The following is a 27,903-nucleotide window of genomic DNA, read 5'->3' on the forward strand; positions in this document are numbered from 1 at the left end:
CCACAAGCGGACTAATTGAAGCGGACCCTGCATGTATCACCGCTGGCTGCTCGCAAGCACTCACAAGCATTCACAACGCGACTCGCCTCCCACACAGCAAGTCGAGTACCTATCGGTCCACGAACAACTACCTCATTTCCCAGCATCGCGTCACAATCATAGCCACAGCCATGAAGTGCAGCCTCTTCGTCGTCGCCGTGCTTGCCGTCCTCGGTGTCGCCACTGCCGCCGACCAACCTGCCGCCGCCGCGCAACCTGTTGCCGTCAAGACGGCCGCCGAAGCGCTCGAGAAGCTCCAAGCGTCCGAATTGCCTGATGGCGTCACGCTCACAGGCACGAGCGAGAAGATCGACCCGCCCGCCGGTGCCGCAGCAGCAATTGCCGCCAAAGAAGGAGGCGTCAGCGACAAGCATGACGGAGACAAGCAGGAGCAGTACGGTTGGGGCATGGGTGGTGGCTGGGGTTCCGGCGGTTGGGGCAACTGGGGTGGCTGGGGTGGCTGGGGTGGCTACGGCCCCTACCGCTACGGATTCATGTGCGGTGGCTACCCTGGCTGGGCCTATCCGCTCGGTTACTGGAACATGTTCGGTGCTGGTCTGTACGGCGGTAGTTGCGGTCTTGGCATGTCTTTCGGCGGGCTCTACTACTGCTAAGTCGTCGTCATCTGCTGCTGTCACGATCGATCGTTGTCCGATCGGAGGTGGTCGGCACCAAAATCAACTACGACTACAGTCAGCCTCCTCGCGTCACGGGCCGGTTCTTCAGTCTCCATCCGACTTGGCGCATGGAGCTTTGAATTCAAAACGAAAACACAAAACAAACAAACAAACGAAAAAACGAATAAATGAATTCTTTTGAAGCACGATGATGTTTTGCCTCTAAAACGTGCGGTGTGTGGTGCTGCTGTGCGCAGTGTAGAGAGGTGTAGAACGCATCACCGCCCGAACAAGTATACACCGCCCTAACAAGTATATAATGTCGTACTCCGAAGGTCGGGAGGTGGTTTTGTAGTAGATTCGACTGTGGTGGGGTAGGAACGTTTTGTTTGTTGGCTTATTTTTCTTGGATTCGCGGATAAAGTCGAATTATCCACGTTTTCATATAGGACGTCTGCATCCGAACGGACGAGACAGTATCCGAACGAACGAGGCAGTATCGGTTTGGTTTGGTGGTAGGTTGAGATTTTCCCGCCAAGTAATTTCGCCAGATTTTTGCTTTTGCGAGCGTTTTACTTCACAACATCCGCGGATAATCGCTTACCTCACCAAATGTCTGTGTAACTACAATGCATCCGGTCAGTCGCTCCAAGAGGGAGGGAGATAGAGAGTTGGTGTGTCAACGAGCGTTTCTCGTCCGCGCGCGTCAATCACCACTTCAATCGTCGACCTGCCGATTCAGAGACTTTGCCCAACAAATCGCCCACAAGCGGACTAATTGAAGCGGACCCTGCATGTATCACCGCTGGCTGCTCGCAAGCACTCACAAGCATTCACAACGCGACTCGCCTCCCACACAGCAAGTCGAGTACCTATCGGTCCACGAACAACTACCTCATTTCCCAGCATCGCGTCACAATCATAGCCACAGCCATGAAGTGCAGCCTCTTCGTCGTCGCCGTGCTTGCCGTCCTCGGTGTCGCCACTGCCGCCGACCAACCTGCCGCCGCCGCGCAACCTGTTGCCGTCAAGACGGCCGCCGAAGCGCTCGAGAAGCTCCAAGCGTCCGAATTGCCTGATGGCGTCACGCTCACAGGCACGAGCGAGAAGATCGACCCGCCCGCCGGTGCCGCAGCAGCAATTGCCGCCAAAGAAGGAGGCGTCAGCGACAAGCATGACGGAGACAAGCAGGAGCAGTACGGTTGGGGCATGGGTGGTGGCTGGGGTTCCGGCGGTTGGGGCAACTGGGGTGGCTGGGGTGGCTGGGGTGGCTACGGCCCCTACCGCTACGGATTCATGTGCGGTGGCTACCCTGGCTGGGCCTATCCGCTCGGTTACTGGAACATGTTCGGTGCTGGTCTGTACGGCGGTAGTTGCGGTCTTGGCATGTCTTTCGGCGGGCTCTACTACTGCTAAGTCGTCGTCATCTGCTGCTGTCACGATCGATCGTTGTCCGATCGGAGGTGGTCGGCACCAAAATCAACTACGACTACAGTCAGCCTCCTCGCGTCACGGGCCGGTTCTTCAGTCTCCATCCGACTTGGCGCATGGAGCTTTGAATTCAAAAACGAAAAACACAAAACAAACAAACAAACGAAAAAACGAATAAATGAATTCTTTTGAAGCACGATGATGTTTTGCCTCTAAAACGTGCGGTGTGTGGTGCTGCTGTGCGCAGTGCGCAGTGTAGAGAGAGGTGTAGAACGCATCACCGCCCGAACAAGTATACACCGCCCTAACAAGTATATAATGTCGTACTCCGAAGGTCGGGAGGTGGTTTTGTAGTAGATTCGACTGTGGTGGGGTAGGAACGTTTTGTTTGTTGGCTTATTTTTCTTGGATTCGCGGATAAAAGTCGAATTATCCACGTTTTCATATAGGACGTCTGCATCCGAACGGACGAGACAGTATCCGAACGAACGAGGCAGTATCGGTTTGGTTTGGTGGTAGGTTGAGATTTTCCCGCCAAGTAATTTCGCCAGATTTTTGCTTTTGCGAGCGTTTTACTTCACAACACCCGCGGATAATCGCTTACCTCACCAAATGTCTGTGTAACTACAATGCATCCGGTCAGTCGCTCCAAGAGAGGGAGGGAGATAGAGAAAGTTGGTGTGTCAACGAGCGTTTCTCGTCCGCGCGCGTCAATCACCACTTCAATCGTCGACCTGCCGATTCAGAGACTTTGCCCAACAAATCGCCCACAAGCGGACTAATTGAAGCGGACCCTGCATGTATCACCGCTGGCTGCTCGCAAGCACTCACAAGCATTCACAACGCGACTCGCCTCCCACACAGCAAGTCGAGTACCTATCGGTCCACGAACAACTACCTCATTTCCCAGCATCGCGTCACAATCATAGCCACAGCCATGAAGTGCAGCCTCTTCGTCGTCGCCGTGCTTGCCGTCCTCGGTGTCGCCACTGCCGCCGACCAACCTGCCGCCGCCGCGCAACCTGTTGCCGTCAAGACGGCCGCCGAAGCGCTCGAGAAGCTCCAAGCGTCCGAATTGCCTGATGGCGTCACGCTCACAGGCACGAGCGAGAAGATCGACCCGCCCGCCGGTGCCGCAGCAGCAATTGCCGTCAAAGAAGGAGGCGTCAACGACAAGCATGACGGAGACAAGCAGGAGCAGTACGGTTGGGGCATGGGTGGTGGCTGGGGTTCCGGCGGTTGGGGCAACTGGGGTGGCTGGGGTGGCTGGGGTGGCTACGGCCCCTACCGCTACGGATTCATGTGCGGTGGCTACCCTGGCTGGGCCTATCCGCTCGGTTACTGGAACATGTTCGGTGCTGGTCTGTACGGCGGTAGTTGCGGTCTTGGCATGTCTTTCGGCGGGCTCTACTACTGCTAAGTCGTCGTCATCTGCTGCTGTCACGATCGATCGTTGTCCGATCGGAGGTGGTCGGCACCAAAATCAACTACGACTACAGTCAGCCTCCTCGCGTCACGGGCCGGTTCTTCAGTCTCCATCCGACTTGGCGCATGGAGCTTTGAATTCAAAAACGAAAAACACAATACAAACAAACAAACGAAAAAACGAATAAATGAATTCTTTTGAAGCACGATGATGTTTTGCCTCTAAAACGTGCGGTGTGTGGTGCTGCTGTGCGCAGTGTAGAGAGAGGTGTAGAACGCATCACCGCCCGAACAAGTATACACCGCCCTAACAAGTATATAATGTCGTACTCCGAAGGTCGGGAGGTGGTTTTGTAGTAGATTCGACTGTGGTGGGGTAGGAACGTTTTGTTTGTTGGCTTATTTTTCTTGGATTCGCGGATAAAAGTCGAATTATCCATGTTTTCATATAGGATGTCTGCATCCGAACGAACGAAGCAGTATCTGTTTGGTTTGGTGGTAATAATACGTTGAACCAGCACGTCTACATCTGGGTTCCTGTCCTGGATAGTTGACAGCAAATCTGCCGGACACGAACGCGATCAGAGTGTGGGCTTGGCCACGAGTGGTGCCACCTCTTTGGCCATGGCCAACTCGATTCCTGCCGACGCACCGACTACGAACGCGTGCTTGGAAGATGCCGTTTATTAACTGCTTCAAGTGTGATGTAGCGTGCAAGATGAGGACTGACACGACGAGTTGAGCAGTTTCTGTTACCTACTGACAAAGTAACAAGGGTCGAATTATCATAGCTACGTAGGATACGTTTTCTCACACCAGCGGTTTGGCGCTGGGTCACGGATGGGATCGCATATCCCTCCATAACTGAACATCAATATGACTAAATTTGGCGAAAGTAAACTTCTATTGCATGTTTAGCGAGGTCGTCAGAGGACGAGCAAACTTCCCTCTTGGTCGCATCTCCAATTTTAAACGGTGCCGAAGGTTGTTCATAAAAGGCAAATCGATTCAACTGACTTATGGGATTGATCGCCACGGGAGAAACCCCATCTCGTACTTTTCCTCGATTATGATGATCCATGTTGACGAGGTCGGTGTCGGTCAGCGTAGGAGTTTCAACTTGGTAACTGTGATGTTGACAAAGTTGGCAACGGGTCTAGAAAGTGTTGGGCCCACAGTCACAACACATTCTACGCAGGACCTCTCATCTCGTCACGAAAATGACAGGCTCAGTGCATGAAGACCATGGACCAGACTGGGCAGCAGCGTACTATCGCCAAGAGGTTCTCCGACGCAAGAACCGCCAATGGAAGAGTATGTTCCAGCCCTCCGTCGTCTTGGCGTGTCTGGCTATCGCAGGGCGGATTGTACTAGGACCCCTAGCGATGCTACTGTTGTTCGCCACGTCCAAGTACCTAACCGACGCCAGCGTCCTCATCAAGCTTGAAAAAAGTTTTTTATCGTTCACGGAGCAAGACTTGTCGATGGCAGGAGGGTGCACCAACTGCATTGGGTCGTGCAAGGTTGGCCTGCTCAAATTCGCATTATTCAACGCGACCGCTCTCTTAAGTACCCCCAACTTCTCAGCGCTTGTGGGGAAGCCTCCCACAGAGTCGCTGTATGACTTGAACTTGTTGAGTACCGAAGCCCTCGCACTCGGGGAGTCGCTAGACAAAAGTGGTGCTTTGTGCCAAAGCGGAATCAATGACTGGGGCGCCATCACCAGCATATTGACAGGGACAACTCAAGAAGTTTCCGATGTTATCAGGGTGCTCAACATCAGTAGCTCTCCTCTAACAACTCGAGAGATCGAGTTGGGCATCGAACGCGCAGACGAATGTGTGACCAATTGGAGTATGATGGAAATTACGCGGCTATTCTACTATCCGATGACACTGGGCACTTCGGAGTTTGGCAAGATTTCCGCTGCAACTGTCAACTTCTATCCAGACTACACCGAGTGCCGTCCAGACGTGGGGATCGAAGATAGCCCAGTCGAGTTGAGATTGGCACAAGCAACCGGTGGCGTAGACGCTCTTGCTTTGGCGCCCAATGTACTGAAGCTATTCCCTTATAGTTTCTCGAGCAGTCTACCTGGACATTCCCGTGTGGTGGCGGCCTCAAATACGAAATACGGCACAAGCACGGTGTTGGAGCCCTATATGCATGCGTATTATGGCGGTTGTCGAGTGCGCGAAGTGAACACCACCGGAATCTACATTGAAAGTTCGTGTGAAATCTCAAGACACTGGGAGACGTATGGTCTGATGGTGCAGGCTCCCGAGAATGTGCCTCTGTGCAGCACTGGCGGTGTGTGTGTTCGCAACTACTACAACACGGAGTGGGAACTGATCAGCACAGTTAGCACCGAAGCTGCGAATCGCTTATCAATCCACCTCAACACCGTGCGAACGCGCTATGCTGACACCGTCGGGGTCAGTGTCCTACCGGGCGTAGTGGTAGCTCAGATGTTGACTATGGGTTTGGTCAGTCTGTACCAGGTGATGTCGCACAAACGCTCCGTGCTGCTTACACAGATTTGGGCGTATCGCTGCCAGAATGGACGCATGCAAGTTATCTATCTTGCCCAAATCACGTATCATCTCACGTACAACTCGGATTTGTATTGGCTTGGGCTCGCGACGGGCACGTTGACGATGGAATCGATCGCGAACCTCGCGCTTAGTTTCTTTGCCTTGTCGTACTCGTTTGTCAACTTACTGAAAGCGCGCTCCGGGGATCAACAACTGGATCGGCACTTTCGACTGATATGGGAGGCCATGCAAATTGTGATCACGGCGGCCGCTGTGGCAATGCTGAAGAAGATACAGCACACACCACTCGCATTTATTATTCAACAGAACGCCAAAATCTTACGCAAGTCGTCGACATCCGATGCCAAATATTGCGGTCTAAACGATTCGTGCATTTTGTTCACAGTCAACATGGCCGTCATCGCCATAATTGCGTCATTGGGTGTAGGGGGTGCCGCACTGGTCGCTTCAAAAGTTGCGAGCAAGGTGAATTCCACAGCAAGGTATGCACTGAATTCGCACCCAAGCAGTAAAGTGGATTCGGCTCGAGTAATCGTGAGCGTTTCTCGAGTTGTTAGCTCTGGAAAGTTGTTCAATCCAGAGTTAGACACCTCGAGAGGGCAACAGCTAACCTCATTTGAAGAAAACTGCATCGGCGGTCCGTTCAAAAAACTGTTCCATGATTGCGATGATATCATCTACACCACGTACAACGACAAACGGTGCATCACTGTCGAGGCGCTACTTCTGGCAGGGTATCTGTACTGTGGCAACTATATTTACCAAGCATCTTCAGTCGTGCTGCTTGTGGTCGCGCGAGTTGTCCCACCAAAACTTCTTCGGACGTTCAACGTACTGATTCTGCGCTGGAGCATGGACCCGAATACAGGTAGTTTGTCACACGCAAAGTCCTGTACGTGGTACGCCGCAAGCGAACAAGGTCATACAGTCGCAGCAGCTGTGCCTGTGGCCTAAGCGGTTGCCATTTTCTTCCTGAACATACTTCATCATCGCTGATGCTAGACTAAAACACGGTGGGCCCTTGATCCCAATCCGATCCCAATCCACATGCCTTCCGATTTCAGTGACACAAGCCTAGTATTTACTCAAAGCTAGGTAAACATGAATAGTTATTAAGCCCCTCCTGCCACCACCACCGCTGTCAACGGGAAAAACGTGATTATCGCTAAAGAAAAACCCTGGCGTCAAGGTGCATTTGGGCACAATCGACATGCATTTCAAACGTAGACGCGACTAGAGAGCGCAAAATAAACTCAGGACGAGAAGGCTCACTCACTTTTATTTGGATGGCAACAACTCAGTCAAAGATCAACCCAGCGGTAGATGACTTCGGTCGCAGCTCAAAGGGCCCAGCCATTCCTGCGCAACGTCGCCCCGGTAATCGAGTTGGCACAATCGATCAAGACGCTCCGAAGTTGTGGCGCGCCGAATATAATCGCCAAGAGCAGATTCGCGACAAGAATCACGGATGGAGACATTTGGTAAATGCATCCGTACTTGACGCTTGTTAAGCTGTTGGGGGAAGGATCATAGTAGGTCCGATGACATTGGTGCTGCTCTTCGTCACCACCAGCTATTTTTCGTAGGATACATTTTTCACCACTTCAGACGACAGCCTATTCGCTTTTACCGAGCGTGTCCCGTTAATGGCTGTAGGATGTTTGAATTTTGTGGGACTTTCCAAAATTTCACGCCTTCAGTTCGCTTTGTTTAATGAAGAAGAACACCACCATTGACGGCATTTGCGGGTCAACCACCACAGGAATCATTGTTCGATTTTAGCTCCTTATCACCTAAAGAGCTAGAACTTGGGAAAACGGTGGATCTTAGCAATGCGATATGCCACAGTGGGATTAAGACCGGACAGCGTTAGCTTAAGTAGAATTCATATTGAGTGATAAGTAAGGGAAACAGTAAAACAAGAAACTTCTAACTCAAATGTCATCGAGGTGATCGAGTAGTGGCGCCGACCATACACTCATGCCTTCGTTCTAGTAGCTGCTGCGTGAAGAGAGTTAATGTGTCATGTTCTCGCTTCAGCGCGGCCCGAATACGCCGTACCGGCACACGAGATTCGTTCACAAGACGAGTAAGGTCGGATATTTCCTCCACCGTGTCCTCTTCATCTTCTCCGTCCCTACCATCGTCATCACTCTTCTCCTGTTGTTCCTGTTCTCCTGTGTTGCTCGCCGTTTCATCGTCGGTGCTGATAACACTGCTCCATGCTCTTCGTGTCTTCCACACGTTGTAGGCAGCACCACCATGCAGGCGTCTCGATAAAATCTGTCGCTGCCATGAAAGAGATTTGGTCCAGATAATTTCTGCTCTGGTCTCCATGTCTTGCTCTTCCGAATCGCTGCAGCAACACAGCGACAATGCCTTGACCAGACTCTTCCCATTTGATACGACAGCTTTATCACCCGCAATGCTCTTGCCGTTCACATCAGTTGTGCCATCAAAGTCTCGTAGTGTAGCACAAATGAGCTCCACAGGCTCGCCCTGCTGAACTCGCATGGCTCGTATGGCTCCTAGTACCACACGAGCGTCGACTGAATCATGGAGCTCCCAGTCATACGACGAGAACAAGCGATTAATATGTTTCAGATCACATAAGGGGAATTCTCTCGTCACGAGGAGCGTGAACTGAGAGCGAGAAAGCATACAAGTGCCCAGAGCATTGAGAGCCCCCAGTTCTCGAGCCAAAGCGAATAGTTTCTCCATATCCTGCAGCACTGGGCGCCGGCAGGGTGTGCGTCGCATTGCATCTAGTAACCTAGCGAACGAACGCCACCGAAGAAGGAATCTTTTCACCTTCAGTTCGCCCGATTCTTTACTCCGTTGCTTCTCAGGCGAATATCCCGGTGTCTGCACAATCGCAGATACCTGGGTACGTCGATGGCGTAGCTGTGGATCGCTTTCCTGTTGCTTCCGGTGCACTGCCAGCTCTGAACACGGCTGGAAATGCAGCGTTCGGCTTTGCCACTCTGCGAGATCTCGCTGGTTATGCGCTTGTATCTCCCGCGCTATTTGCTTCTCTTGCTTGTAAAGAGTTTGCATTTTTCGCGTCCCCTTCTGTTGTAGCATCTCTTGCGTTGCTATGTGAGACCGGCAGGGCTCCACAAAATTGTTCTGGCCATCACGTACGCTGGGAACCTTGACAGAGACCGCGATCGGAGACGAAGGGCAGCGCGTTATTCTAACTGGTAGCCGTGATCCAGTCGGATGAACTGCCTCTGGTGGCCAAAGCGAAGGTGATCCACTAAGACCGGCCACGAATTCATTTACGGGGACGACAGAATGGTTAGGAGAAAGCGGTGCGAGCGCTTCTTGGGATCTCCAGCCGTGTTGCAATTTCGCTGTACCTCGAGCCCCGTAGCGGCATAGTTTAGCCTCAAGTGTGATGCCGAGAGGAATCTGCTCTTTCAAAGTGGCGGTGGGACTACAGCCGTACCATGGTTTAGAAGGCTTTACAGGAGATGTAACCAGTGAAACGGGAGATCTGGACGCGTCATCGCTAGCACCACTCCTGCTCTCAGATTTTATTGGGGACGCTAATACCGGTCGTGTAGCTGTAGATGATTCCTCATCACTCTCGTCGCTTTCGTCGCCTTCTCCAATCGTACTTCCCGCATAGTTGGACCCTGCTTTCGGCTTTGAATATGTTTCGCATTCTTCTGAGTCACGCTTCGTCTTGGCCTCAACACAACGTCGAATCGATGCATCACGCTTAGCTCTTGAACGTAGAAATTTATTCTCTGTCGAGGTTGCATACAGCGACGCCAGTTGATGAGACCGCTGCAACGCTCGTACTCGGGTTTCAGGGTCGCCTTCGCGCTCCTGAAGAGCTTCTTCCTCTGCGTCGCGTAGTGCGCCTCTCAATATGTGCTCCACACGTTCGTTGACTGTCTCTTTTCGCCGCCTTCGACTTGCACCGATTGTTAGAGGATCAATGAACTTTGCTCCTATTGGGCTCGTCGCGAATGTAGAGGCCATTTTGAACCCGGGTGGCGTAGGAAAGTGATAGCGATATCCCGCCTTTGTAGAGGGCGCTGCTTGTCCAGAGGTTTGGCCTATTTCGAGCCTTGGCGTACCTGGTTGTATTTTTAAGGCTACGCTATGAGAAGAACTAAACAATTCAAACCAATAAATCGGGGATCTGACGTACTTCGAAGTACATATGCTGTATATGGCATCATATTCGGGCTGAGTAGCACTGTCCTGTTAAAGAATTCATGCATACATTTCCCTGGAGTTCTAGGATAAATATTTTTATTATGGATATTTTCCTGGACCTAACTATCATGCAATGCAGCATTCCATGACCTCGCATTTGGGCACCATTATCTTGACGAAGATTAGAACGACCGAGCTCTTCTCTATCTTCATAAACCACAGCTTAGCTAGTAGTATCAATCAAGCGGATTTACATGTAGTAGTACTTAGTAAGTATACATATCAACTGGAAACAACCTGACCAAGCGGGTGCCACCACCCGCTTGGGGTGAAATAAAACATGTTACCAGCAGCAGAATACCTGGCGACAAATTGACTCAGTTGCACATGACACACTCGGGATTAGACTAAAGAATTTATGATAAACAGGATCTCGCCGTAGAGAATTTCCAATACTCTTTTTTTTCCTTTTCATCAAAGACGGGATATTTTTCTTTCTGGTGAATTACTGAATAATCAATAACTTCAGCCTGAAGTTTGGGCAATCTAAGCGGTAGCAAGCAAACTTGGGATGAATTTGATTTTGCGCGCATTTCTGTATATGTGTTGGTATGCATTTTTAAATGAAATTACTAGTGTTCGAAAGCTCTTCGATCGACTTGATAAGTCACTAGGCTACCGGCATGGCGCCATGCAACTTATGGTCTTCTTCACTAGCATGGAACCACGTGCACGAGTGCGCTGGAGTAAGTGTACCATGCTTTGGGTCCAACCGCCAACGCAGCAAAAGCACGTTAAAGGTGCGTATTATCTTCTTCGGAATCACACGGGTCATTAGCAACAGCATAACGGAAGATGATCGGTAAATGTGCTCGCCGTAGTAAAGATATCCCGTGAGCAGCAGTGCTTCGACTGTGATACAACGCTTGCCATTGTACACGACGTACGCAATATCGTCGCAGTCTCGAAAGAGCTTGTTGAACGGCGCGCCGAGGCAGTTCCTCTCGAACGACGTGACATTGTCTAGCAGTGAGTATTTGGCAGATTCGATCGCTGCAGCGTTCGTCGTATTTCGCCTCGGCCACACTAGCAGTGACTGGTGGCGGGATGACCACGATGACAGCAGGAATGATTCCGAGACTCGCCGCTTCACATGCACAGCCATTTTTCTGTTTGTATATGATATAATCGCTGCCACCAGCCCCACCGCGATCGACAGAACCGTGACAACGGTAGGCATATTGATTGTGAACAAGACGCATGCATCGTTGAGCCCGCAGTACTTCGCACCACGAGCAGACGTCTTGCGCAAAATCTCTGCATTTTGTGACAGAATTGAGCCGATGGGTGTGCGTTGTATGGAGTTCAACAGCAACCCGACAGAGAGCGTAATGGCAACCTGCATCGCCTCCCACGTGAGTCGGAATCGGCGATCGAGGCGCTGATCGCCGGATCGAGCCTTGACCAAATTGATGAACGAGTACGAGAAGGCGTAGAATGAACACGTGAGGTTGGCGATGGATTCAGTCGTCAGTGTCCCCGTCGCGAGTCCAAGCAAATACAGGTCGGAATTGTACACGAGGTGGTAGGTGACTTGTGCGAGGTAGAGCACTTGCATGACACCGTTCTGGCAGCGGTACGCCCAGATTTCCGTCAGCAGAACGGATTGCTTGTGCGACATCACCTGGTAGAGACTGACGATTCCAATAGCGAGGAGTTGTGTGACGACAAGGCCCGGCAGAATACTGATTGAGACTCGGTCGGCATAGCGACTGCGGAATGTGTTGAGGTTCATGCCGACGCGGTTGTCCACGGTGGGATCAATGTAGTGCTCCCATTCCCACAACGAGTTAAAGTAGTTGTGAATGCAGACGTCCCCTGTGCTGCACAGCGGGATGTCGTCGGGGGAATGCACCATCAATCCATAGGTCAGCCAGTGCTTGGAGATCTCGCACGAGTCTTCGATATATACGCCCGTTGTATTCACCGCACGCACACGGCAGCCACCGTAGTAGGCTCGGAAGTAAGATTGCACGACTCGCGTCGCCCCATTCTTCGTCATCGATGGGTCGGCTGGCGCTGAGCGCGATACATATGGAAGACTACTGGTGAAGCTGTACGGAAAAAGCTTCAATTGGTCTGGGACCACTTCCAGCAGGTCTCGACCGTTTGTGTCGAGTGCCAGCTTCGAACCCACCAGCTCGTCGGTGATCTCGACGACAGGACGGCACTCGGTGTAGTCGGGGAAGACGTGGGTGTCTACGGCAGGGACCTGTCCGAAATCCGTGCTGCCCGGCGCTGTGGGGTACTGGAATAGCCGCACGACCGACATCATCGTCCATCCGGTGACGCAGTCTTCAGCGTGCTCGATCGCTAACTCAAGCTCTCGCATCATCTGGGGAGAGAGATTAAGCTTAGCCACGTTGATAATGTTAAGCAGTTCTTGCGCGGTTCCCGTGACGACGATCGGCGAGGTCCCCCACTCATTTTTGCTGCTTTGACACAGAGTGCCGTTCTTGTCGAGCGCTTCCGAGAAGGCAAGAACTTCGGTACTCAGAGAGCTGAAGTCATACAACGATTCTGTCGGAGGAATAGCGGTGAACGTGAAGAACGGCGGCGCGGACGTGATGGCCACGTTCTCGATCAACTTGTACTTGAGCATGGCGATTTTGCACGGACCGAGGCACCCGGTGCACCCACCAGCCATTGACGGGTCTCGTTCGGTGAAGGCGAAGATGCTTTGGTCGGCCTTGATGAAGACCGTGGCGTCCGACAGATAGTTCGTGGAGATGAACAGCAGGATCACGGCGAGGGGTCCGGCGATGACGCGTCCTGAGATAGCGATGTATGCGGCGATGGCTGTTGGTCGACACAGCGACTTCCATCCTTGTGTTTTGCGAGCCTGAGCCTGGTCTTGGTAGTACGCCTCGGCCCAATGCGCCGAGGTGTCGTTTTCGTCAGGAGGGCCGTTCATCACCTGTAACGTCAGCTCAACTTTAGGCGTAGACAGCGGAATTCACTCTGAATGGTGGTAAGTGCTACTCGTCATCCTAAGGAGGAGGCCCATGAACTTCTTAGGAGATTTCAGACTATCTTGAGGCGACCTTCGACGGCCTACAACATTGAACACGGGAGTTAATTATGTTCGTTTGCAACTTATCGTATGAGATGTGTTTGTCCAAAGATAAAGTAAAGCGGCTTGAACAGCTCACAAGTCACTGGACGCCAACCAAAAATAGGGAAATCACCCAACATAGATGCAGCAGATATGAAAGGACATAACGAGACATAAATCTCGTGAGACGTAAAAATCGTCTCAATAAACAGCCCTACCCCTATGTTTATTTCGTGTAGCCATCTTAAAAGTTATTGTTGAAATTTGTATAGAATATGCAGACCATCACTCTGCAGATGTCGCTGCCATATATCATGGACATAACTCATTTCGTGCGCACCAGCTTCAACCTCTCACTTTCGAAAAATCGCGGCCAAGTGGCAAGTGCTTGGAAGCGCTGCGTGCAGCAACAAAGAAGGCGTACGCAATACCTTGACTAGCGAGCAAGTCGAGTCTATTCTAACTTCTCTAACGTGCACAGCAACCATGGTTCATCTCGTCCACTCCGCCGTGCACTGGAGCTCGCGCTGTATCGTGGACACGTCGAGCGGCGACGAGAACGTGTCGCCCAACTTGCAACGAGGCGGCGTCCAAGCGCCGGCTAAGAGCGCCAAGTCTTCTTCGCCCGCCAACTCCACGGGGACCACGACGCCGCCGTGGATGTCGCCACAGCACGGTCTTCGCGTGCCGAGGGAGACGTCGAACCCTCCGCCGACGAAGCCTTCGAAGGCTGGTGCGGCAGCGCCCACGCTGACCACGACGGATCCTCTCCCGCCTGAAACCCCGCCGACCACTTGGAACCCACGCAGTCCGACTACGTCGTCTCCCGTCCTGCTCGAAGACCCGCCTGCTTCACGCCCACGATCTCCGTCGCCGGTCCTGCCTGAAGCAGCGGCTGCTCGACGTTCACGAACTCCGTCTCCACCATCTCGGCGGCCGCTTCGCGAGCGCCAGAGTTCGCGGAGGGAGCGTCGAGCGGTCGTCGCTCCATATCAACGTCGTTCTGGCCAGCATCAAGAGGCCACGTTGCCGACGGTGTCCCCCCAGGCTGTCATGCGTGCAACCCGTGGGTCGCGTGTTCGTGTCAGGTTACGTGCTGCCCAACCCCATGCTCTTCACCGCCAGCAGCAAGGTCGCTTCGTTCCTGCGCGGTGGCCATTTGCGGTGGCGCACCTTCGCGAGCAGTTTAACCCAACAGGGGTAATCTTTCCTGCGATTCCTCATTTTGGTTGGTGCGACTGTGTGGACCCGTGCCGAGTTGGGCGCTGCCGCAACTCGCTGATGCAGCTATACTGCAATATTAATTGCTGCCCGTACGGCGGCAACTGTGGCAACGGCCTGGTCGAGTCGTCGAAGGTCGCATTGGCGAGGAACGCGGCGACCCGCGAATTGGCCGTGGTGGCGCAGGAGTTCATTGATGCGGGTGAGGTACTGGGTGAGTACTTGGGCGAGATCGAACACGTGAGCGTCTCTCACGCGACTCGGCCGCGCAACGAGGGCTACTGCCTGATCATGACACAACGCCCCAAGAGGCCCAGCCACCCAGTCCGCGTTGCCATCAACGCTCGGCAGATGGGTGGCTTGATGCGCTTCGTCAACCACTCGTGCGCACCGGTGGCTCAGTTTCTGGAAGTGGCGAATGGACGCCGGACGACTGTCGTGATTGCCACGACGCACGCCGTGTACGAGGGCGACGAGATCACCGTCGACTACGGGCCCGACCTTTGGTTCGTGTGTCGCTGCGGTTACCCCAATTGCCGCCATCGCGACATCCAAGATCAACAAGACCCGTAGGCGTGACGCGCACGTGGATGACAGGTTGCAGTCATGAGGAAGATAGTGGGAGCTTTGCTGCATTGGTAAGCGTGGAATTTGTATGCTGTATTCACGTTAATTTGATCCTGCTGTTGAAGCTAACTGCGTTGAAGTTGCCTCGAGTGTTAGAGCTTTGCTAGCTATGTTGACGTGTCAGCGGAGATTGCCGCTACGTTGGCGCCAAAATGAACAAGCCTCTGCATACTCTATTCGAATCTACTGCAAGCGCACTCGGTTTGCGCGCGAACTCGGCCTGCAGGTTAGACCTCACGACTATCAGTTCCGAGGCGAAAACTTCAAGCTAGCTGAGTTGTGCCGGCCTCGTTCAAACCTCGCCCGACCGAGCGGATGCCAAGCTCTACTAACCTTCATTCTTGCTTTTACCAAGCCGTCACAAGTCACCTTCTCCGTACCACCAAGACGGCTCTCCTCCTTCATCATCCCTGGTACGCTGTTTTGCTGGCTAGTGCTACCGTGACCGATCACTGCAACTTACGTGTTCATGCTTTTTGTTCAGATGGCGAAGCTGACCGGAAGTACTAACTACAATCTGTCTGAAGTGCGCCGCCTCCTGACGCTCGTCGAGCACTACCTGCCCCTCGGTAAGGACGAATGGGAGCGACTGGCAATCGCTTACAACTCCAACCGAGGGCGTGGCGTCGCAGAGCGAGACCATGAGAGCCTCCGCCGAAAGTTCAAGATGCTCTTCGGAGCACGCAAACCCACCGGTGTGGCCGACATGCCGCCGCACGTGAAGCAAGCGAAGCTGCTAAAGCAGTCCATCGACGCCAAGGCCAGTGTGGTCGACATGGACGACGGCGCCGACGTCGACATTGAAGTCGAGGAGGAGGGCGAGGAGGAGGAGTATCAAGCCGATTTGTGATTCGACTTCGAGGGCGACGAGGGGCTCGGTGACAACCCGCGCGTGGGCGGCGATGCGGACACAAGCGAGAGAGTCTCCACCAGCGACTCCGTGCATTCTGGCGAGACGCAGACATCGGTCGGGGACAACACCAACACGGCCAGCGGCGTCTTCTCGGACTTGATGCACACGTCCGGTGTGTGCGAGGGGTTGGAGGCTTTCGCTACGCCGCGACCGTCTCCGCTGGCTGCGCAGTTGACGCAGAGAAAGTTGCGATCTTCTACAACAAAGAAGACGGGTCAAGGCCCGAGTGCGGCGGGACCGGCGGTCTCTGCTGCGTTCACAGCAACCGCCGACGCTGCTAGTGCAATGAGTTGCCCCCGACCAGCCTCGGCTGGACGTCCGCAAGACAAGAAACCACTTACGGAGAAGCGCTACGCGACTTCCTCCAACAGGCTTGGAGGCATCAACTTGGCTGAGTTCCGCGATACCGTGGGACGCAAGCGTGCTGCGGACGAAGACGAAGAACTGGCTGAGGCAAGCTATGCTAAAACAAAGCGCGTGAAGGCTATGAGGGCGACCGCAGAGCTCAAGAAGCGCTTGTCTGACCTGGAGAGCAGCTCCAGCAACATGGTGGGCACCATGTTCGAAATGCTGCTCGTGATACGCGAGGAAAACGAGCGCAAGGCGGAACTTCGCCGCGCGGACGAAGATCAGCGTCATCGTGACGAACAAACGGCACGCGAGGCACGCTATCTAGCGGACAAGGCGGAGGCAGAAGAGCGATGCCGTCACGAGAAACAGGAGGCGGAGGAGCGGCGCCGTCAGGAGAAGCAGGAGGCGGAGGAGCGCGCCCGTCGTGACAAGGAAGACGCTCGTGCACGCACTCAAGAACTGTTGCTCATCCTGGGAGCTCTAACAAAGAAAGAATGAGCTGTGAATGCTCTAGTGTGGTGAAGATAACAGCGCGGAAGATACAAAGAGGGAGGAAGTGCATTTAGTAGCGTAACATCTCAAACAGCCCTTAGTAATGACGATCACAGCAACACAGTCCATTTACATAGCTTCGAGTGCGAACCCTGTTCTGTATTGGTTAGTAGCTGTGCCGATGCATCCAGCGGTAGCGCTGCTGTACGAAAACTAAGGAAATCAACTACGAAACTTTGAATTCAACCATCTTTACACCAATGCAATCATAGAGCTTCAAACACGCCCTGCTTCGGCAAATCCATCACGCCCGCGAACGTGGTCGTGATCTCGAAGATGTCGACCGTGCGAACTCTGTAGTTCGCCATCCTAAATAGGTTGTTGAGGCGCATGCCTCGTCGGATCGGGTCGTAGGGCAGCGGCAGATTCAGGCGGCTATAAACTTTCTGGACACTGCCCATTCCCCACTCGGCAGCTTGCCGAATGGAGGTGATCGCATTGTGCAGTGTGCGTGCGGCACTGCGAAGACAAGGCTCAATTCGTTCGATGTCTCCGTCCTTCAAGGGGGTCAGGATCCTCCCCGTCATGGCCGTAGAACAAGGAAATGCAGAGTCAGACACTACATTCATGAGCTCATTGGGGCACAACTGCGGGTCCGTCAGCTTGTTGCGGAACTCCAAGGACGTGTCCGAGTCGTTCCACGACCCCGGACAGTTGTGCTTCGACCAAATGATGCCGCCGTCGGTCGCAAAACAAATCGTGCCGGTCACGAAGACCGAGTGCAGCCAGCCATTGTACATGGCGTTTTGAAGGTCGGCGTTAGAGGGTTGCTGGACCTGTACATTACCCACGTCACATCCGTCTAAAGTTAGTAGATATAGACTAAAAGCAGCTAATATCATTCACGTGTACAGTACACGCACGCGTAAGTTTTTACCGTCGATAAATCCGAACGTGTGGGTCAGCAAAGGTTCGCGTTTGTTTACCATGCGTGCAAGCTCCACCTGACGTGAGGGCGAGGGCCAGGAGATGCGTGCAGGTGCGTAACCAGTCAGCGCTAGCGACAGCGTTTCTTCGGCCTTGCGCAGCGTTCGTGATAGAGTGCTTGGCGGCACCCCGAACGTGATGCACAGCGAGCTCTGTTCCATAGAGCCCACGTAGAAACTTAGTACGAGCCCCAGCACTTGGTGTAGGTAGCGCAGCTTTGGGGGACGGCCTCGTGACGACGGGGGCGGGAGGTCGTAGAAGCTAGCGAACCTACCCAGCAACTGATGAAATGCACCCCTATATACATGTACATGGAGGAGGTGTTAGCGTAGGAATAGAGTCATAGATGTTAGTTGCAGCTTACCTGGTTAGATTCGTTGCATTCAGAAAATTCAGGTCGGAGCCATGCTTGTAGAGAGTCATCCATGCGGACTCGTACGGTGCATCGAGGCACCGAGTAGTCAGGTAGTGGCGCGCGCGCATGGCGATGCGCCATTCCTCCTCCAGCATCAGCTGGTGGACGTCGCGTCGAGCGTCGCACACGCGCTCGTTGTGCGTCCTAAACGCCTCACACAGGAGCAGGAGCATGCTGTCGTCGTCCTCGAACATCGCGCTCACAGGAAGCTCGCAGGAGGGATCTCGAAGGGAAATGGCGACCTTCAAGCCAAACTTCAAGCAGAACTGGATAGATTTGGTTGTACAAGTGTCCCGTTCGAACTGTCCTATGTAGTGCAAACTGAATCGATATCTTTCTAATATGAGACCGTTTGAATCGACCAGAGATTGGTCATTAAGATATTTGTGGTGGACAGAATTTGGGCTATGTTGACATACTTGGTGATATGTCCTGTCATATCTGCTGCATCTATGTTGGGTGATTTCCCTATTTTTGGTAGGCGTCCACTTGCTTGAGAGACCCTCGACTGATTTCATATAACATATTATGTATGTATGTATGTATGTATGTATGTATGTATGTATGTATGTATGTATGTATGTATGTATGTATGTATGTATGTATGTATGTATGTATGTATGTATGTATGTATGTATGTATGTATGTATGTATGTATGTATGTATGTATGTATGTATGTATGTATGTATGTATGTATGTATGTATGTATGTATGTATGTATGTATGTATGTATGTATGTATGTATGTATGTATGTATGTATGTATGTATGTATGTATGTATGTATGTATGTATGTATGTATGTATGTATGTATGTATGTATGTATGTATGTATGTATGTATGTATGTATGTATGTATGTATGTATGTATGTATGTATGTATGTATGTATGTATGTATGTATGTATGTATGTATGTATGTATGTATGTATGTATGTATGTATGTATGTATGTATGTATGTATGTATGTATGTATGTATGTATGTATGTATTGTGACGGATTCATGTAACGATACATGATTCGTCAAATTCTTCATACGTAAATTGTCAATTGGTACATTTAGTGTACACGTCAATTGATAATTTGACCAACGGTAGTTGAGAAGAAGGTTTTGTCAATAGGTTAGCTGCCGTAGCTACAACAGGGTAGTGCAGCAACTTGCTAGCGACAGTTAAAACTCTTCAATTTTCCATCGTGAGCGCTAGTACCATTACATGTACTGTATTGTATTTTTCGTTCTAGCTCTTTGTTCAATGTCGTTGTGCAGGGTGGGAATTGATCGGCTCCATAAGCACCGAAAGGCCCAACCGTCTGCCTACGTTCTGTGCTACGTGGGTTAAACCGTTCGCACTCGCTACGCTGACACGGTCGAAACCAGTATGTTTCCTGGTGTGTCGTCGGTCCAATATTGATCATGGGTATTTCCTCGATGCATCCAGGGTTTTGGGGGAGGGGGGTAAAGTGTTTTTATTGTGCCCATGGGGCACAGGTATGAAGCGCTTTCGTTGAGAGCAAAGTGCCAAATGGAGCCCCCGAGAAATGACCCACTAACACGCTGAATTTCGAGATCCCCCAATGCGATAGTCGGGTCGTAGCCTCGTAGTGGTCATCATATATTCGTAGTCGTGGCTGTAGTCGCGCTCTTAATTATGTTCGAAATGGTGTTCAAGGCCGCTGTCGTGGCTGTTGTCGTAAGTAGTAATATTCGTCGTTCGGAGCATTGGGGGGCCTCCAGTGGAGGTCCCGCGCGCACGTAATTCCATTTCCAATTCGCAACGGAAAACGAGATTGTTAAAAAAAATGATATTTTTCCAACCAGGGCATTGGAACGGTTGCAGGCGTGGTAGTGGTCGTAGCACCAGTAGGTGGCCGTAGTAGCAATAGCTGCGCGTACAGCTCATTATTATAGTCCGGGCAGCTTTTTGTCGTCGGCACTGCAGTAGTTCTCAGCTCGTCGTTGGCGTAGTGGGCGCCACACATGAAGTGTTGTTTTCTGCGGACAGTTATTGATATCGTCGACTCTGTCAACTGGTCCGTGATGCTCCGGGAAGTAATCGTAGATACTGTCGTGGCTAGCCATTGCAGCTCCAACGATCTGTAGCGTAGCTGGCGGCACTGTTCTTCACACTCAGGATTTATTGACAGAAACGCTGGGACCAACATCGCGCATGCGCTACCGTACTTCCTTTGTAGTCGTCTCATCGACGGTGCTGCCGAAGCTCTCGTTGCCGTAGTGATCGGACTAGCGTTGCTGGGTTTCGTTTTCCTGCAAACTTGGACATTTCAATATAATACCATAAGGAAGAATTCGTGGGGGCATGAGCTCAATGGACTTGCGTCGACAATAGAGTCGGTCGCGAATATGGCGTTTGTCGTCTTCGCTTTCTAGTACTCGTTCATCAACTTGCTGAAAGCGCACTCCGGAGAGCTGTCTGTACTGCGGCAAGCACATTTATTATCAGGTCTCCTACGCTGAGGTTGCCTGAGTTGTCCCGCAAAACAATAATCGGACGTTCAACGTGCCTTCTGCTACGATGGGGCACGGATCCGAAGACAGGTGCATTGACCCAGGCACGTGGTTAACAGCAAGGAGGCCCTGCGAATAATAGAGTAATAACGATCAGAAAATTTGTTAATAATCATAATATTTGTGTCGCATGAGACCACTTTTTGATACAAATATAAATGTATTAATTCAGATTCGGATCAGATATTAATGTCTTGTTACTACCTGGTTACCGATGATATTTTCATTTTGGTGCAACGGTTAAACGGCGCTACAGATTTCCAGGGCCGGATTCGTCATTCCCGGAGACTGCAGCATTCGCACTCGTCGGGGGTGGCAGCGCTCGCAAATAGCAATCGCTAGAAGCATGCGGTTCGTCGCACGAGACCACATCGTGAACAGTGGCTCGTAAATCCTGTAGCAGAGAGAACCATGTTCATTCAGCAATTTTTCAGACAATGAGCAATCCTCACTACCAGCCCACTTTAAAAAGTCGACGACAAAATGAAGTGTGTCAGCTCTGACTTCTCGAGTGTGCTGAGATAACCATGACCGACCCCTCCGTTAATTTCGTGAAGTTGGCTTCCCAATGATCGCAAAGCCAGCTTCATTGACTGGGAAGAGCTCCCTCCAGCGCGTTACAAGCACGCGTTTCTCGACAGGTGGGATCGTGACGAGCAATCGGCGCAATCACGAGATGCAAGTCACAGCAGGAAGGAGATCCTGCGCATGGAGGTTAACGACAGTGGGAGTACAATGCTGTCGCTAGCTGGAAGGAGATTTACTGGATGAGAAGGTCAATGACGATGGAGACGCGACAAGATCGTTGTGCTTCGATGGTGGGCGTCAATTTGGTGGTCAACAACATTAATATTGATATAAGATAGTACTAATTCTATATTATACCAGATCGTTGACTCAAATAATAGTATTCCGTTATTAGCTTCAGAAAATGATACTATATATCATTATATTAGTTTCGTCAAAAATCATTCTACTATCAGTATACCTCACTTCCTACAACAACTGGTTCCGAATGACAGCACCATTTTACTGACGATCCTTTTATCACCCAGGCTCTATCAAATAGTTACACGAAGCCGACAATAAGCTTGGAAGCAGATGATAGGCTATCGCTCTAGCCTCCGTCCTAGATTTTGTCCGTGATTGGCTACCCGCCTCTAGAGCTACTCGTCTCGAGCTCGTCCAGCGACTTCCGATACAGGCACAGCACAGCGCAGCCATGTCCAAGAGCGTGGGGGTGCCGATCTCGCTGCTGCACGAGGGCGAGGGTCGCACCGTGACCGTGGAGCTCAAGAACGGCGAGGTGTACCGCGGCCATCTGGCGGAGAGCGAGGACAGCATGAACTGCCAGCTGAGCGACGTGGTGCTCACGGCGCGCGACGGCCAGAAGTCCAAGCTCGAGCTCGTGTACGTGCGCGGCTCGCAGATCAAGCTGGTGATCCTGCCGGACATCCTCAAGAACTCGCCGCTGCTGGGCAAGGTGCAGGCGCTGAGCCAGAAGAACGAGGCGCAGAAGAAGAAGCACAAGGGCGGCAAGGGCGCGGGCCGCAAGGCCGGAGGCGGCAGACGCCCGGGTCCGGGCGCGCGCAAGTAGATTGACGGCCGGCAAGCAGGACATTCAGGCGGCCATAGCTGCAGACCCACAGAGCGGCTGCAGAGCTGCAAAACGCAGGCTTTTGGAGCCTCGGACGACGTCTACAGCACCAGTTGTGGGCGCCTGACGGGAGGCTCTCTTGCAGCTGAGACCTGTGGTCTATTGACACTGCCGAGACGAGAGGGGCAGGCTGAGGCCTGCTGCTGGTTGACTTGACTTGAAGACGAAGACGACGTGACTTTTTATTTGCCTTTTTGTTGCTAGTTGGTTGTTGGTCTGCCCGTGGGCGGAGGAGTTGATAGTTATCTGCTGGTGTGGGGGACGATCGAAAACTGTGCTATCTGACTGTGTGTGGACGCTACAAGCCACGCAGTTGAGTTCTACACGTAGACGAGCGGGTGGGTGGCGTCTAAAATGGCTGGCAGACTGGCTGTCTACCGTCGCTCGGCTTTATAGACAGCAGAGCGGTAGCAGCAGCGCCGGCGGCAGCAGACACAGCGCCACGGGCAGCGACAGCCCGCACGTGCAGACGCTGACGAGGCAGCAGATGAAGATGAGGATCCACAGCAGGATGGAGAAGCCGAAGCAGCCGCCGTGCAGGCGCCGCGACAAGTCCAGCGTGGCGTGGTTCTGGATGCCGTAGTCCGTGAGCGACCGCGACGCGCGCAGCGGCACGCCGCCGTAGTTGAGATAGCCCTGCGCGCAGACGCGGCGGTCCTTGGCCTCCACGAGCGACAGCAGCTCGCCCACCTTGGCCGTGGGGCCCTCCACCGCCACGGTCAGCGTGCGTCCGGCGTCCTGCACGTCACAACGTGACGTCGTTAGCCGTGGACGAGCGAATACAATTGCGGGGCGGGATCAGGGGATCAGGCGCCCACGCACCGAGCGGATGAAGAGCTGCATCTCGAGTGGATCACTTCTTCTTGTAGGCGTTGGGGCGGAAGGTCGGGGAGCCACCGATGCCGTTAGTTGTTGGGATTGCTGGGTAGCTATCTGGTAGTGCACGTCGGGCACGAGTAGCGAGTCAGACCTTTTTTTCGTGGGAGAGAACTGAAGTTTCGACATGACTCGACCGCGCAGCCTTCAACGACGGACGGCGGATATTGTACATCGGAGACCAACTCAACTCAACTCACCTGCGCGGATGCCTGCCAGTTTCAACTGCTGTCAGAAGCTGCGCTCGTACTTTAGCCGAGCCTCGGTGAGGCTGAAGTGCAATCGCTGCACCGTGATCGATGTCATCGCAGAATTGCAATTCCACTCACCGTGCGGCTCGCCTTGTGCCAGCAAGGCCCAGCACGATCGAACGGTGGTAGGCTTTCATCAGCTGTACATTATAAATCTACATGCTAGCTATAAAGTGAATTGGTCGGTGCGTCATTACTGTTTGCCTAAGGAGATGCACACAGAGGAGTAAATCGATTTCATGGAACTTGTCGAAGGGTTTTGTGCCGTAGTGTTTTTCATCGCATTGCGGTCCACAATGCGATGAAAACACGGCCACTTCAATTTGAAGCCTTCGCTGTCTGAACTGGGGAGATCACTGAGAGTCCGTAGCGCCGAGTTTGCCGATTGAAGACATAATCACCAATTCAAAGACTTCTCTCGGCAAAACCACCACGTGGGGGAGTGTTTCAGGTCATGAGTGGCTCTTGGTCGCGTGGTCTTGTGTAGCATGACCACTTTTGCTATAGCCGCGGTCATCCAGTGCTTCTCACCAGCAGAGAGGCGACGATATTCTGTCGCGATCTGACCATCTTCGCAGATACAAGGGTTGTCCGCCAGAAATGCACCGTGAATTACGCATGGCAATGGGAGCTTAATCCCTCTGTGCGTCTTGCTACTGACGTATGGATTTCCGACTATTGCCACTATATGATGACAACGCTAACGCCCCGCAACGAAGCTCCATTGAACGATATTGATAATAGCAGCAGCCCCATTCCACCAAACCAACGCTTGCTCGCCAATCGGCTCCAGCGTGCACGCAGCCACGACCACCACTCCCCATTCGAGACTCCACAACTCGTGAAAACCGCTCATAGGAGTGAAGTCACATTCCCCAATTTACCGGGATTGGTCACTCCTCCAGTACAAACTACGCAAATGAAAGACACCCCTTCCAAAATCCGACAAATTCCATCGTCGGCATCGCGCATCCTGGATGCTCCTGGTCTCCGCGATGACTGTTACCTCATTTTGATGGACCAGGGACCGAATGACATCGTCGCCTTTGCGCTTGGCCAAATCGTTTATCTGTATGCCACTACAACGAGCGACATCCAGCGAATCCCTGCTTGGCTCCTGCTTGCACTCGCTCAGGGAGCTACGTAGCGTCGGTCGCCTGGGTGAACAACATGACTCCTTAGGAGGGGGCCCATACCGGCTAGCAGTCGGGACTAACCTAACTGAGCTGCAGATCTGAGATGTCGAAGCGCTGGTCACGGTGCTCTCCATCCGTTCGCATAAAAAGCGTATCAGTTCGTTATCATGGAGCTACCAAGCCGCAGGTCAAGGTGTACTGGCAACGGGGTCCCGCGACAAACAAACCCATATGAACGACGGCGGCATGGCTCGACATGTCGTCGGGAAGCGCTTGGCGTGGTCTCCAGACGGCACTGCGTTGGCGTATGGCAGCAATGATAGTCATTTGTGTCTATGGGAGCGCGTAACGACTGATGATCACCGCGCCGCTGTACGCGCACTTGCGTGGAGTCCGTGGGAGCGTCAAGTCCTTGCATCAGGTGGAGGAACTGCAGATAGGAGTATCAAGCTCTGGGACGCCACGAGCTCAGGTCTACGCACACTGGGTCACAAGTCTGTTCACTGGTCAAGTCTAGCACAACCCACGAGCTGCTGTCAGCGCATGGCCACTGCTCAGCGAGAAACCAGCTCGCCTTGTGGGAATTTCGGACCGTGCGCGATCTGACGGGCCATCGGTCGCGAGCTTTGCACCTCGCAATCTCTCTGAACGGCATGAGTGTCGCCTCCGCTGGAGCTGACGAATCGCTGCCCTTCTGGAAATCGTTTCCTTCGTCGAGATTAACACGGAAAGCTTTACTTGAGAGACGCCTCAACAACGTGAGTGCTGTTGTTATCCACTGAAAGGCACACCACAACTTGGTCCAAACACCACAAGCGCTCGATGCCACGGCCGGCGGCCGGCGAGAAGCTCACGTACATATATTTCCATAGCTGATCGAGTAAATCCCCGCTGCCTGATGACCCCTACTAAAATGCCTACGCCTTCGACGCTAAGAAATAGAGGAAGAGAAGGCACTTCGTTCGTGCAGTTCCATTTGCTGTTGGTAGCTGATGTACCTTAGAGAGGATCTGACACGGCTTGCCAAGCATCGACTGCAAAATGCGGCCCGATAGTGTACACGCTCGGTGGGTCCTTCTTGATTCTTCGGGCCGGTTGCACCCAGAGCTGCTCGATTGCTGCTACTTTTTCCGCAGGGGTCTCACGTTCGCGGAGTCTCGTGCTGTTTGTACGTGGACTTCTCCGCCGTTCTTGTCCATCCGACGTTGTCGAGGCTGGGTTGTTATGTTCATTTCGTTGTGTGTTGTCTTCGTCGCTTACTCTTTGATGTGTGTGTTGAGGTTGGTTGATCTGCTGTACTTCTATCCGCACGGGGGTTCTATTCGACCCGCTGTTCCGGGATCCGCTCGAAGCGCCGGGTATTCGAGGCGCCACAGCTCATATTCTTCGGGGGTCCAATTGTGATAGATCCACGGTAGCTGCCTCCGACAAAAGTGTTCTGAGGCATGCCAACATTCGCCCTCTGCTCGCGCGTGCAAATGTAGTGTCCAGCAAGTCCATCAGCCGGAATCAAATAGCCGAGAGTGACCGTGCGACGCGGGCCTTCACGCACCGACGGCAGGCCGTTTACCGGCAGAACGGGGTCAATCTGGAAGCTCTCGTCGTTCGAGATGAGCACCAGCTCGATGTTGAACATGCTCGCCACGGCGTACAGCTCCGCCGTGGTGGCCTGTTCGTCCGGAGTGTCCCGGAAGGTCTCATACCGCTCACGCACGTCCTCCTCGTCCTGCATCAAGAAGCCTGAAAGCGCCTTAATGTGCTCCAGCGCGTAGTCCATCAACTTGACCCTCAAAAACTGCGCCGCCGCGACTCGTCGAGGTGCCATACCGTCCGCGGCACCGACATTCACCACGGTCATCCCGGCGGGGTACTCCCTCAAGCACTGCAGCGGGTACATCTCGTACACGATGCAGTGCAGCAAACACGATCCATCAGGCGGCATGCCGACGCCCACGAGGCCCGTCTGCACGAGCTGGTCCTCCATCTTGGCGCGCTGCATGTCCAGCTCGGGCGTGATGATATCCGGCGCCGTCATGGCCATCATGGAGCCCCTGGACACGGACGCCATCGAGGCGCGGCCAGAGGTGTCCGACACGGCCGAGGACGCCGGGAACCAGCTGCCGCGCGAGGATCCGGGGCCCATAGATCCCCCGAACGAGTTGCCCGCGAAGGACGAGCGGCTGCTGGCGAATGACGTTCTCCCAGCCGCGCCGACCTGCGGCACCGTGTGCCGAGCGAAGCTCTGGCTGCCCACGAAGCCCGTGCCAGACCAGCGGTAGTCGCTGGCCGTGGAGGCGAAGGACGAGACCGTGGAGCTGCTGGAGACGGAGCGGAAGTCGTCGTCGTCGTCGCCCATGACGCTGGCCGTGGCCTGCACGACGGCGGGCGAGGCCAGGATGGACGAGGACGGCCGCAGGCTGGCGTCCTGCTGGTCGTACTCGGCGTTGGCGCCGAAGCCCGAGTTGAAGCCCACGAAGCTCTTGAGCGTCTGGCTGCTGACCGCCGCCAGGTGGAAGGCCACGAGCTGCGGCTTGTGCGTGACCACGTTCACGTAGTTGTCCAACTCGCGCGCGCGCGCACCGAGGAACTCGGGGCTCTTGTCCACGCGGAAGAGCGCCTTGCGCCGGTACAGCGGCGGGAACTTGACGCCCTTCATGAGCGCGGCGCTGCGCTTGCGCAGCTGCTCGTCGAGCTTGCGGAAGGCCGAGAAGCTGCGCCAGATGTGCCAGCTCGTGCGCCCCGTGGCGTGCGCGCGCGACGAGTAGAAGGAGAGCTGCACCACCACCTTGTACTCGGCCTTCTTGCTGCTCAGGCGGTAGTCCTCCACGCGCACGTCGCACGTGTAGTCGCCCTGGATGTCGTCGGGCGTCATGGTCAGGTAGGCCATGAGGGTGGGGGCGGGGCGGCTGCGGCTGCGGCTGCGGGAGGGCGGCGGCGAGTGGAGCGGAGTGACGCCTCTCGGACTCTGTCGCTCCTCTGACTTGACGACGATCGCAAGGCCACGCCCGTTTCCGTTTTTCGACACGACGCCACACGGGTGTTGAATTTCCACCCGCGCGCGTAAAGAGGATGGACCGGAGATGAGAGGGATATACG

General features: G+C 53.4%; 5 protein-coding genes across 6 annotated transcripts; 1 reads left to right on the forward strand and 4 right to left on the reverse strand.

Moving 5' to 3' along the window:
- Window positions 1–7,868: 7,868 nt before the first annotated feature.
- Window positions 7,869–8,581, reverse strand: IUM83_15854 (uncharacterized protein; the record flags this gene model as incomplete). Its single annotated transcript, XM_067940696.1, has 2 exons — window positions 7,869–7,940; window positions 8,129–8,581. The coding sequence occupies 2 exons, from the start codon at window positions 8,579–8,581 to the stop codon at window positions 7,869–7,871; spliced, it is 525 nt and encodes a 174-aa protein (XP_067790329.1).
- Window positions 8,582–10,910: 2,329 nt separating this feature from the next.
- On the reverse strand, window positions 10,911–13,214 carry IUM83_15855 (uncharacterized protein; the record flags this gene model as incomplete). Its single annotated transcript, XM_067940697.1, has 1 exon — window positions 10,911–13,214. The coding sequence occupies one exon, from the start codon at window positions 13,212–13,214 to the stop codon at window positions 10,911–10,913; it is 2,304 nt and encodes a 767-aa protein (XP_067790328.1).
- Window positions 13,215–22,109: 8,895 nt separating this feature from the next.
- IUM83_15856 lies at window positions 22,110–22,700 on the forward strand (the record flags this gene model as incomplete). Of its 2 annotated transcripts, XM_067940699.1 has the most annotated exons (2): window positions 22,110–22,452; window positions 22,513–22,700. In XM_067940699.1, 2 exons carry the CDS (start codon window positions 22,110–22,112, stop codon window positions 22,698–22,700), a joined length of 531 nt encoding a protein of 176 aa, XP_067790327.1. The 2 variants fall into 2 exon arrangements, with proteins under 2 accessions (XP_067790327.1, XP_067790326.1); XM_067940698.1 differs by lacking the exon at window positions 22,513–22,700 and having other exon boundaries at window positions 22,110–22,484.
- A 234-nt stretch (window positions 22,701–22,934) lies between these two features.
- IUM83_15857 (Ubiquitin domain) lies at window positions 22,935–23,387 on the reverse strand (the record flags this gene model as incomplete). Its single annotated transcript, XM_067940700.1, has 2 exons — window positions 22,935–23,282; window positions 23,367–23,387. The coding sequence occupies 2 exons, from the start codon at window positions 23,385–23,387 to the stop codon at window positions 22,935–22,937; spliced, it is 369 nt and encodes a 122-aa protein (XP_067790325.1).
- A 2,738-nt stretch (window positions 23,388–26,125) lies between these two features.
- On the reverse strand, window positions 26,126–27,694 carry IUM83_15858 (uncharacterized protein; the record flags this gene model as incomplete). The annotated part of the gene is made up of 1 exon (XM_067940701.1): window positions 26,126–27,694. The coding sequence occupies one exon, from the start codon at window positions 27,692–27,694 to the stop codon at window positions 26,126–26,128; it is 1,569 nt and encodes a 522-aa protein (XP_067790331.1).
- Between the last annotated feature and the right edge of the window lie 209 nt (window positions 27,695–27,903).

Source organism: Phytophthora cinnamomi, assembly GCF_018691715.1.
Source record: "Phytophthora cinnamomi strain GKB4 chromosome Unknown Contig47, whole genome shotgun sequence".
Lineage (NCBI taxonomy): Eukaryota > Oomycota > Peronosporomycetes > Peronosporales > Peronosporaceae > Phytophthora > Phytophthora cinnamomi.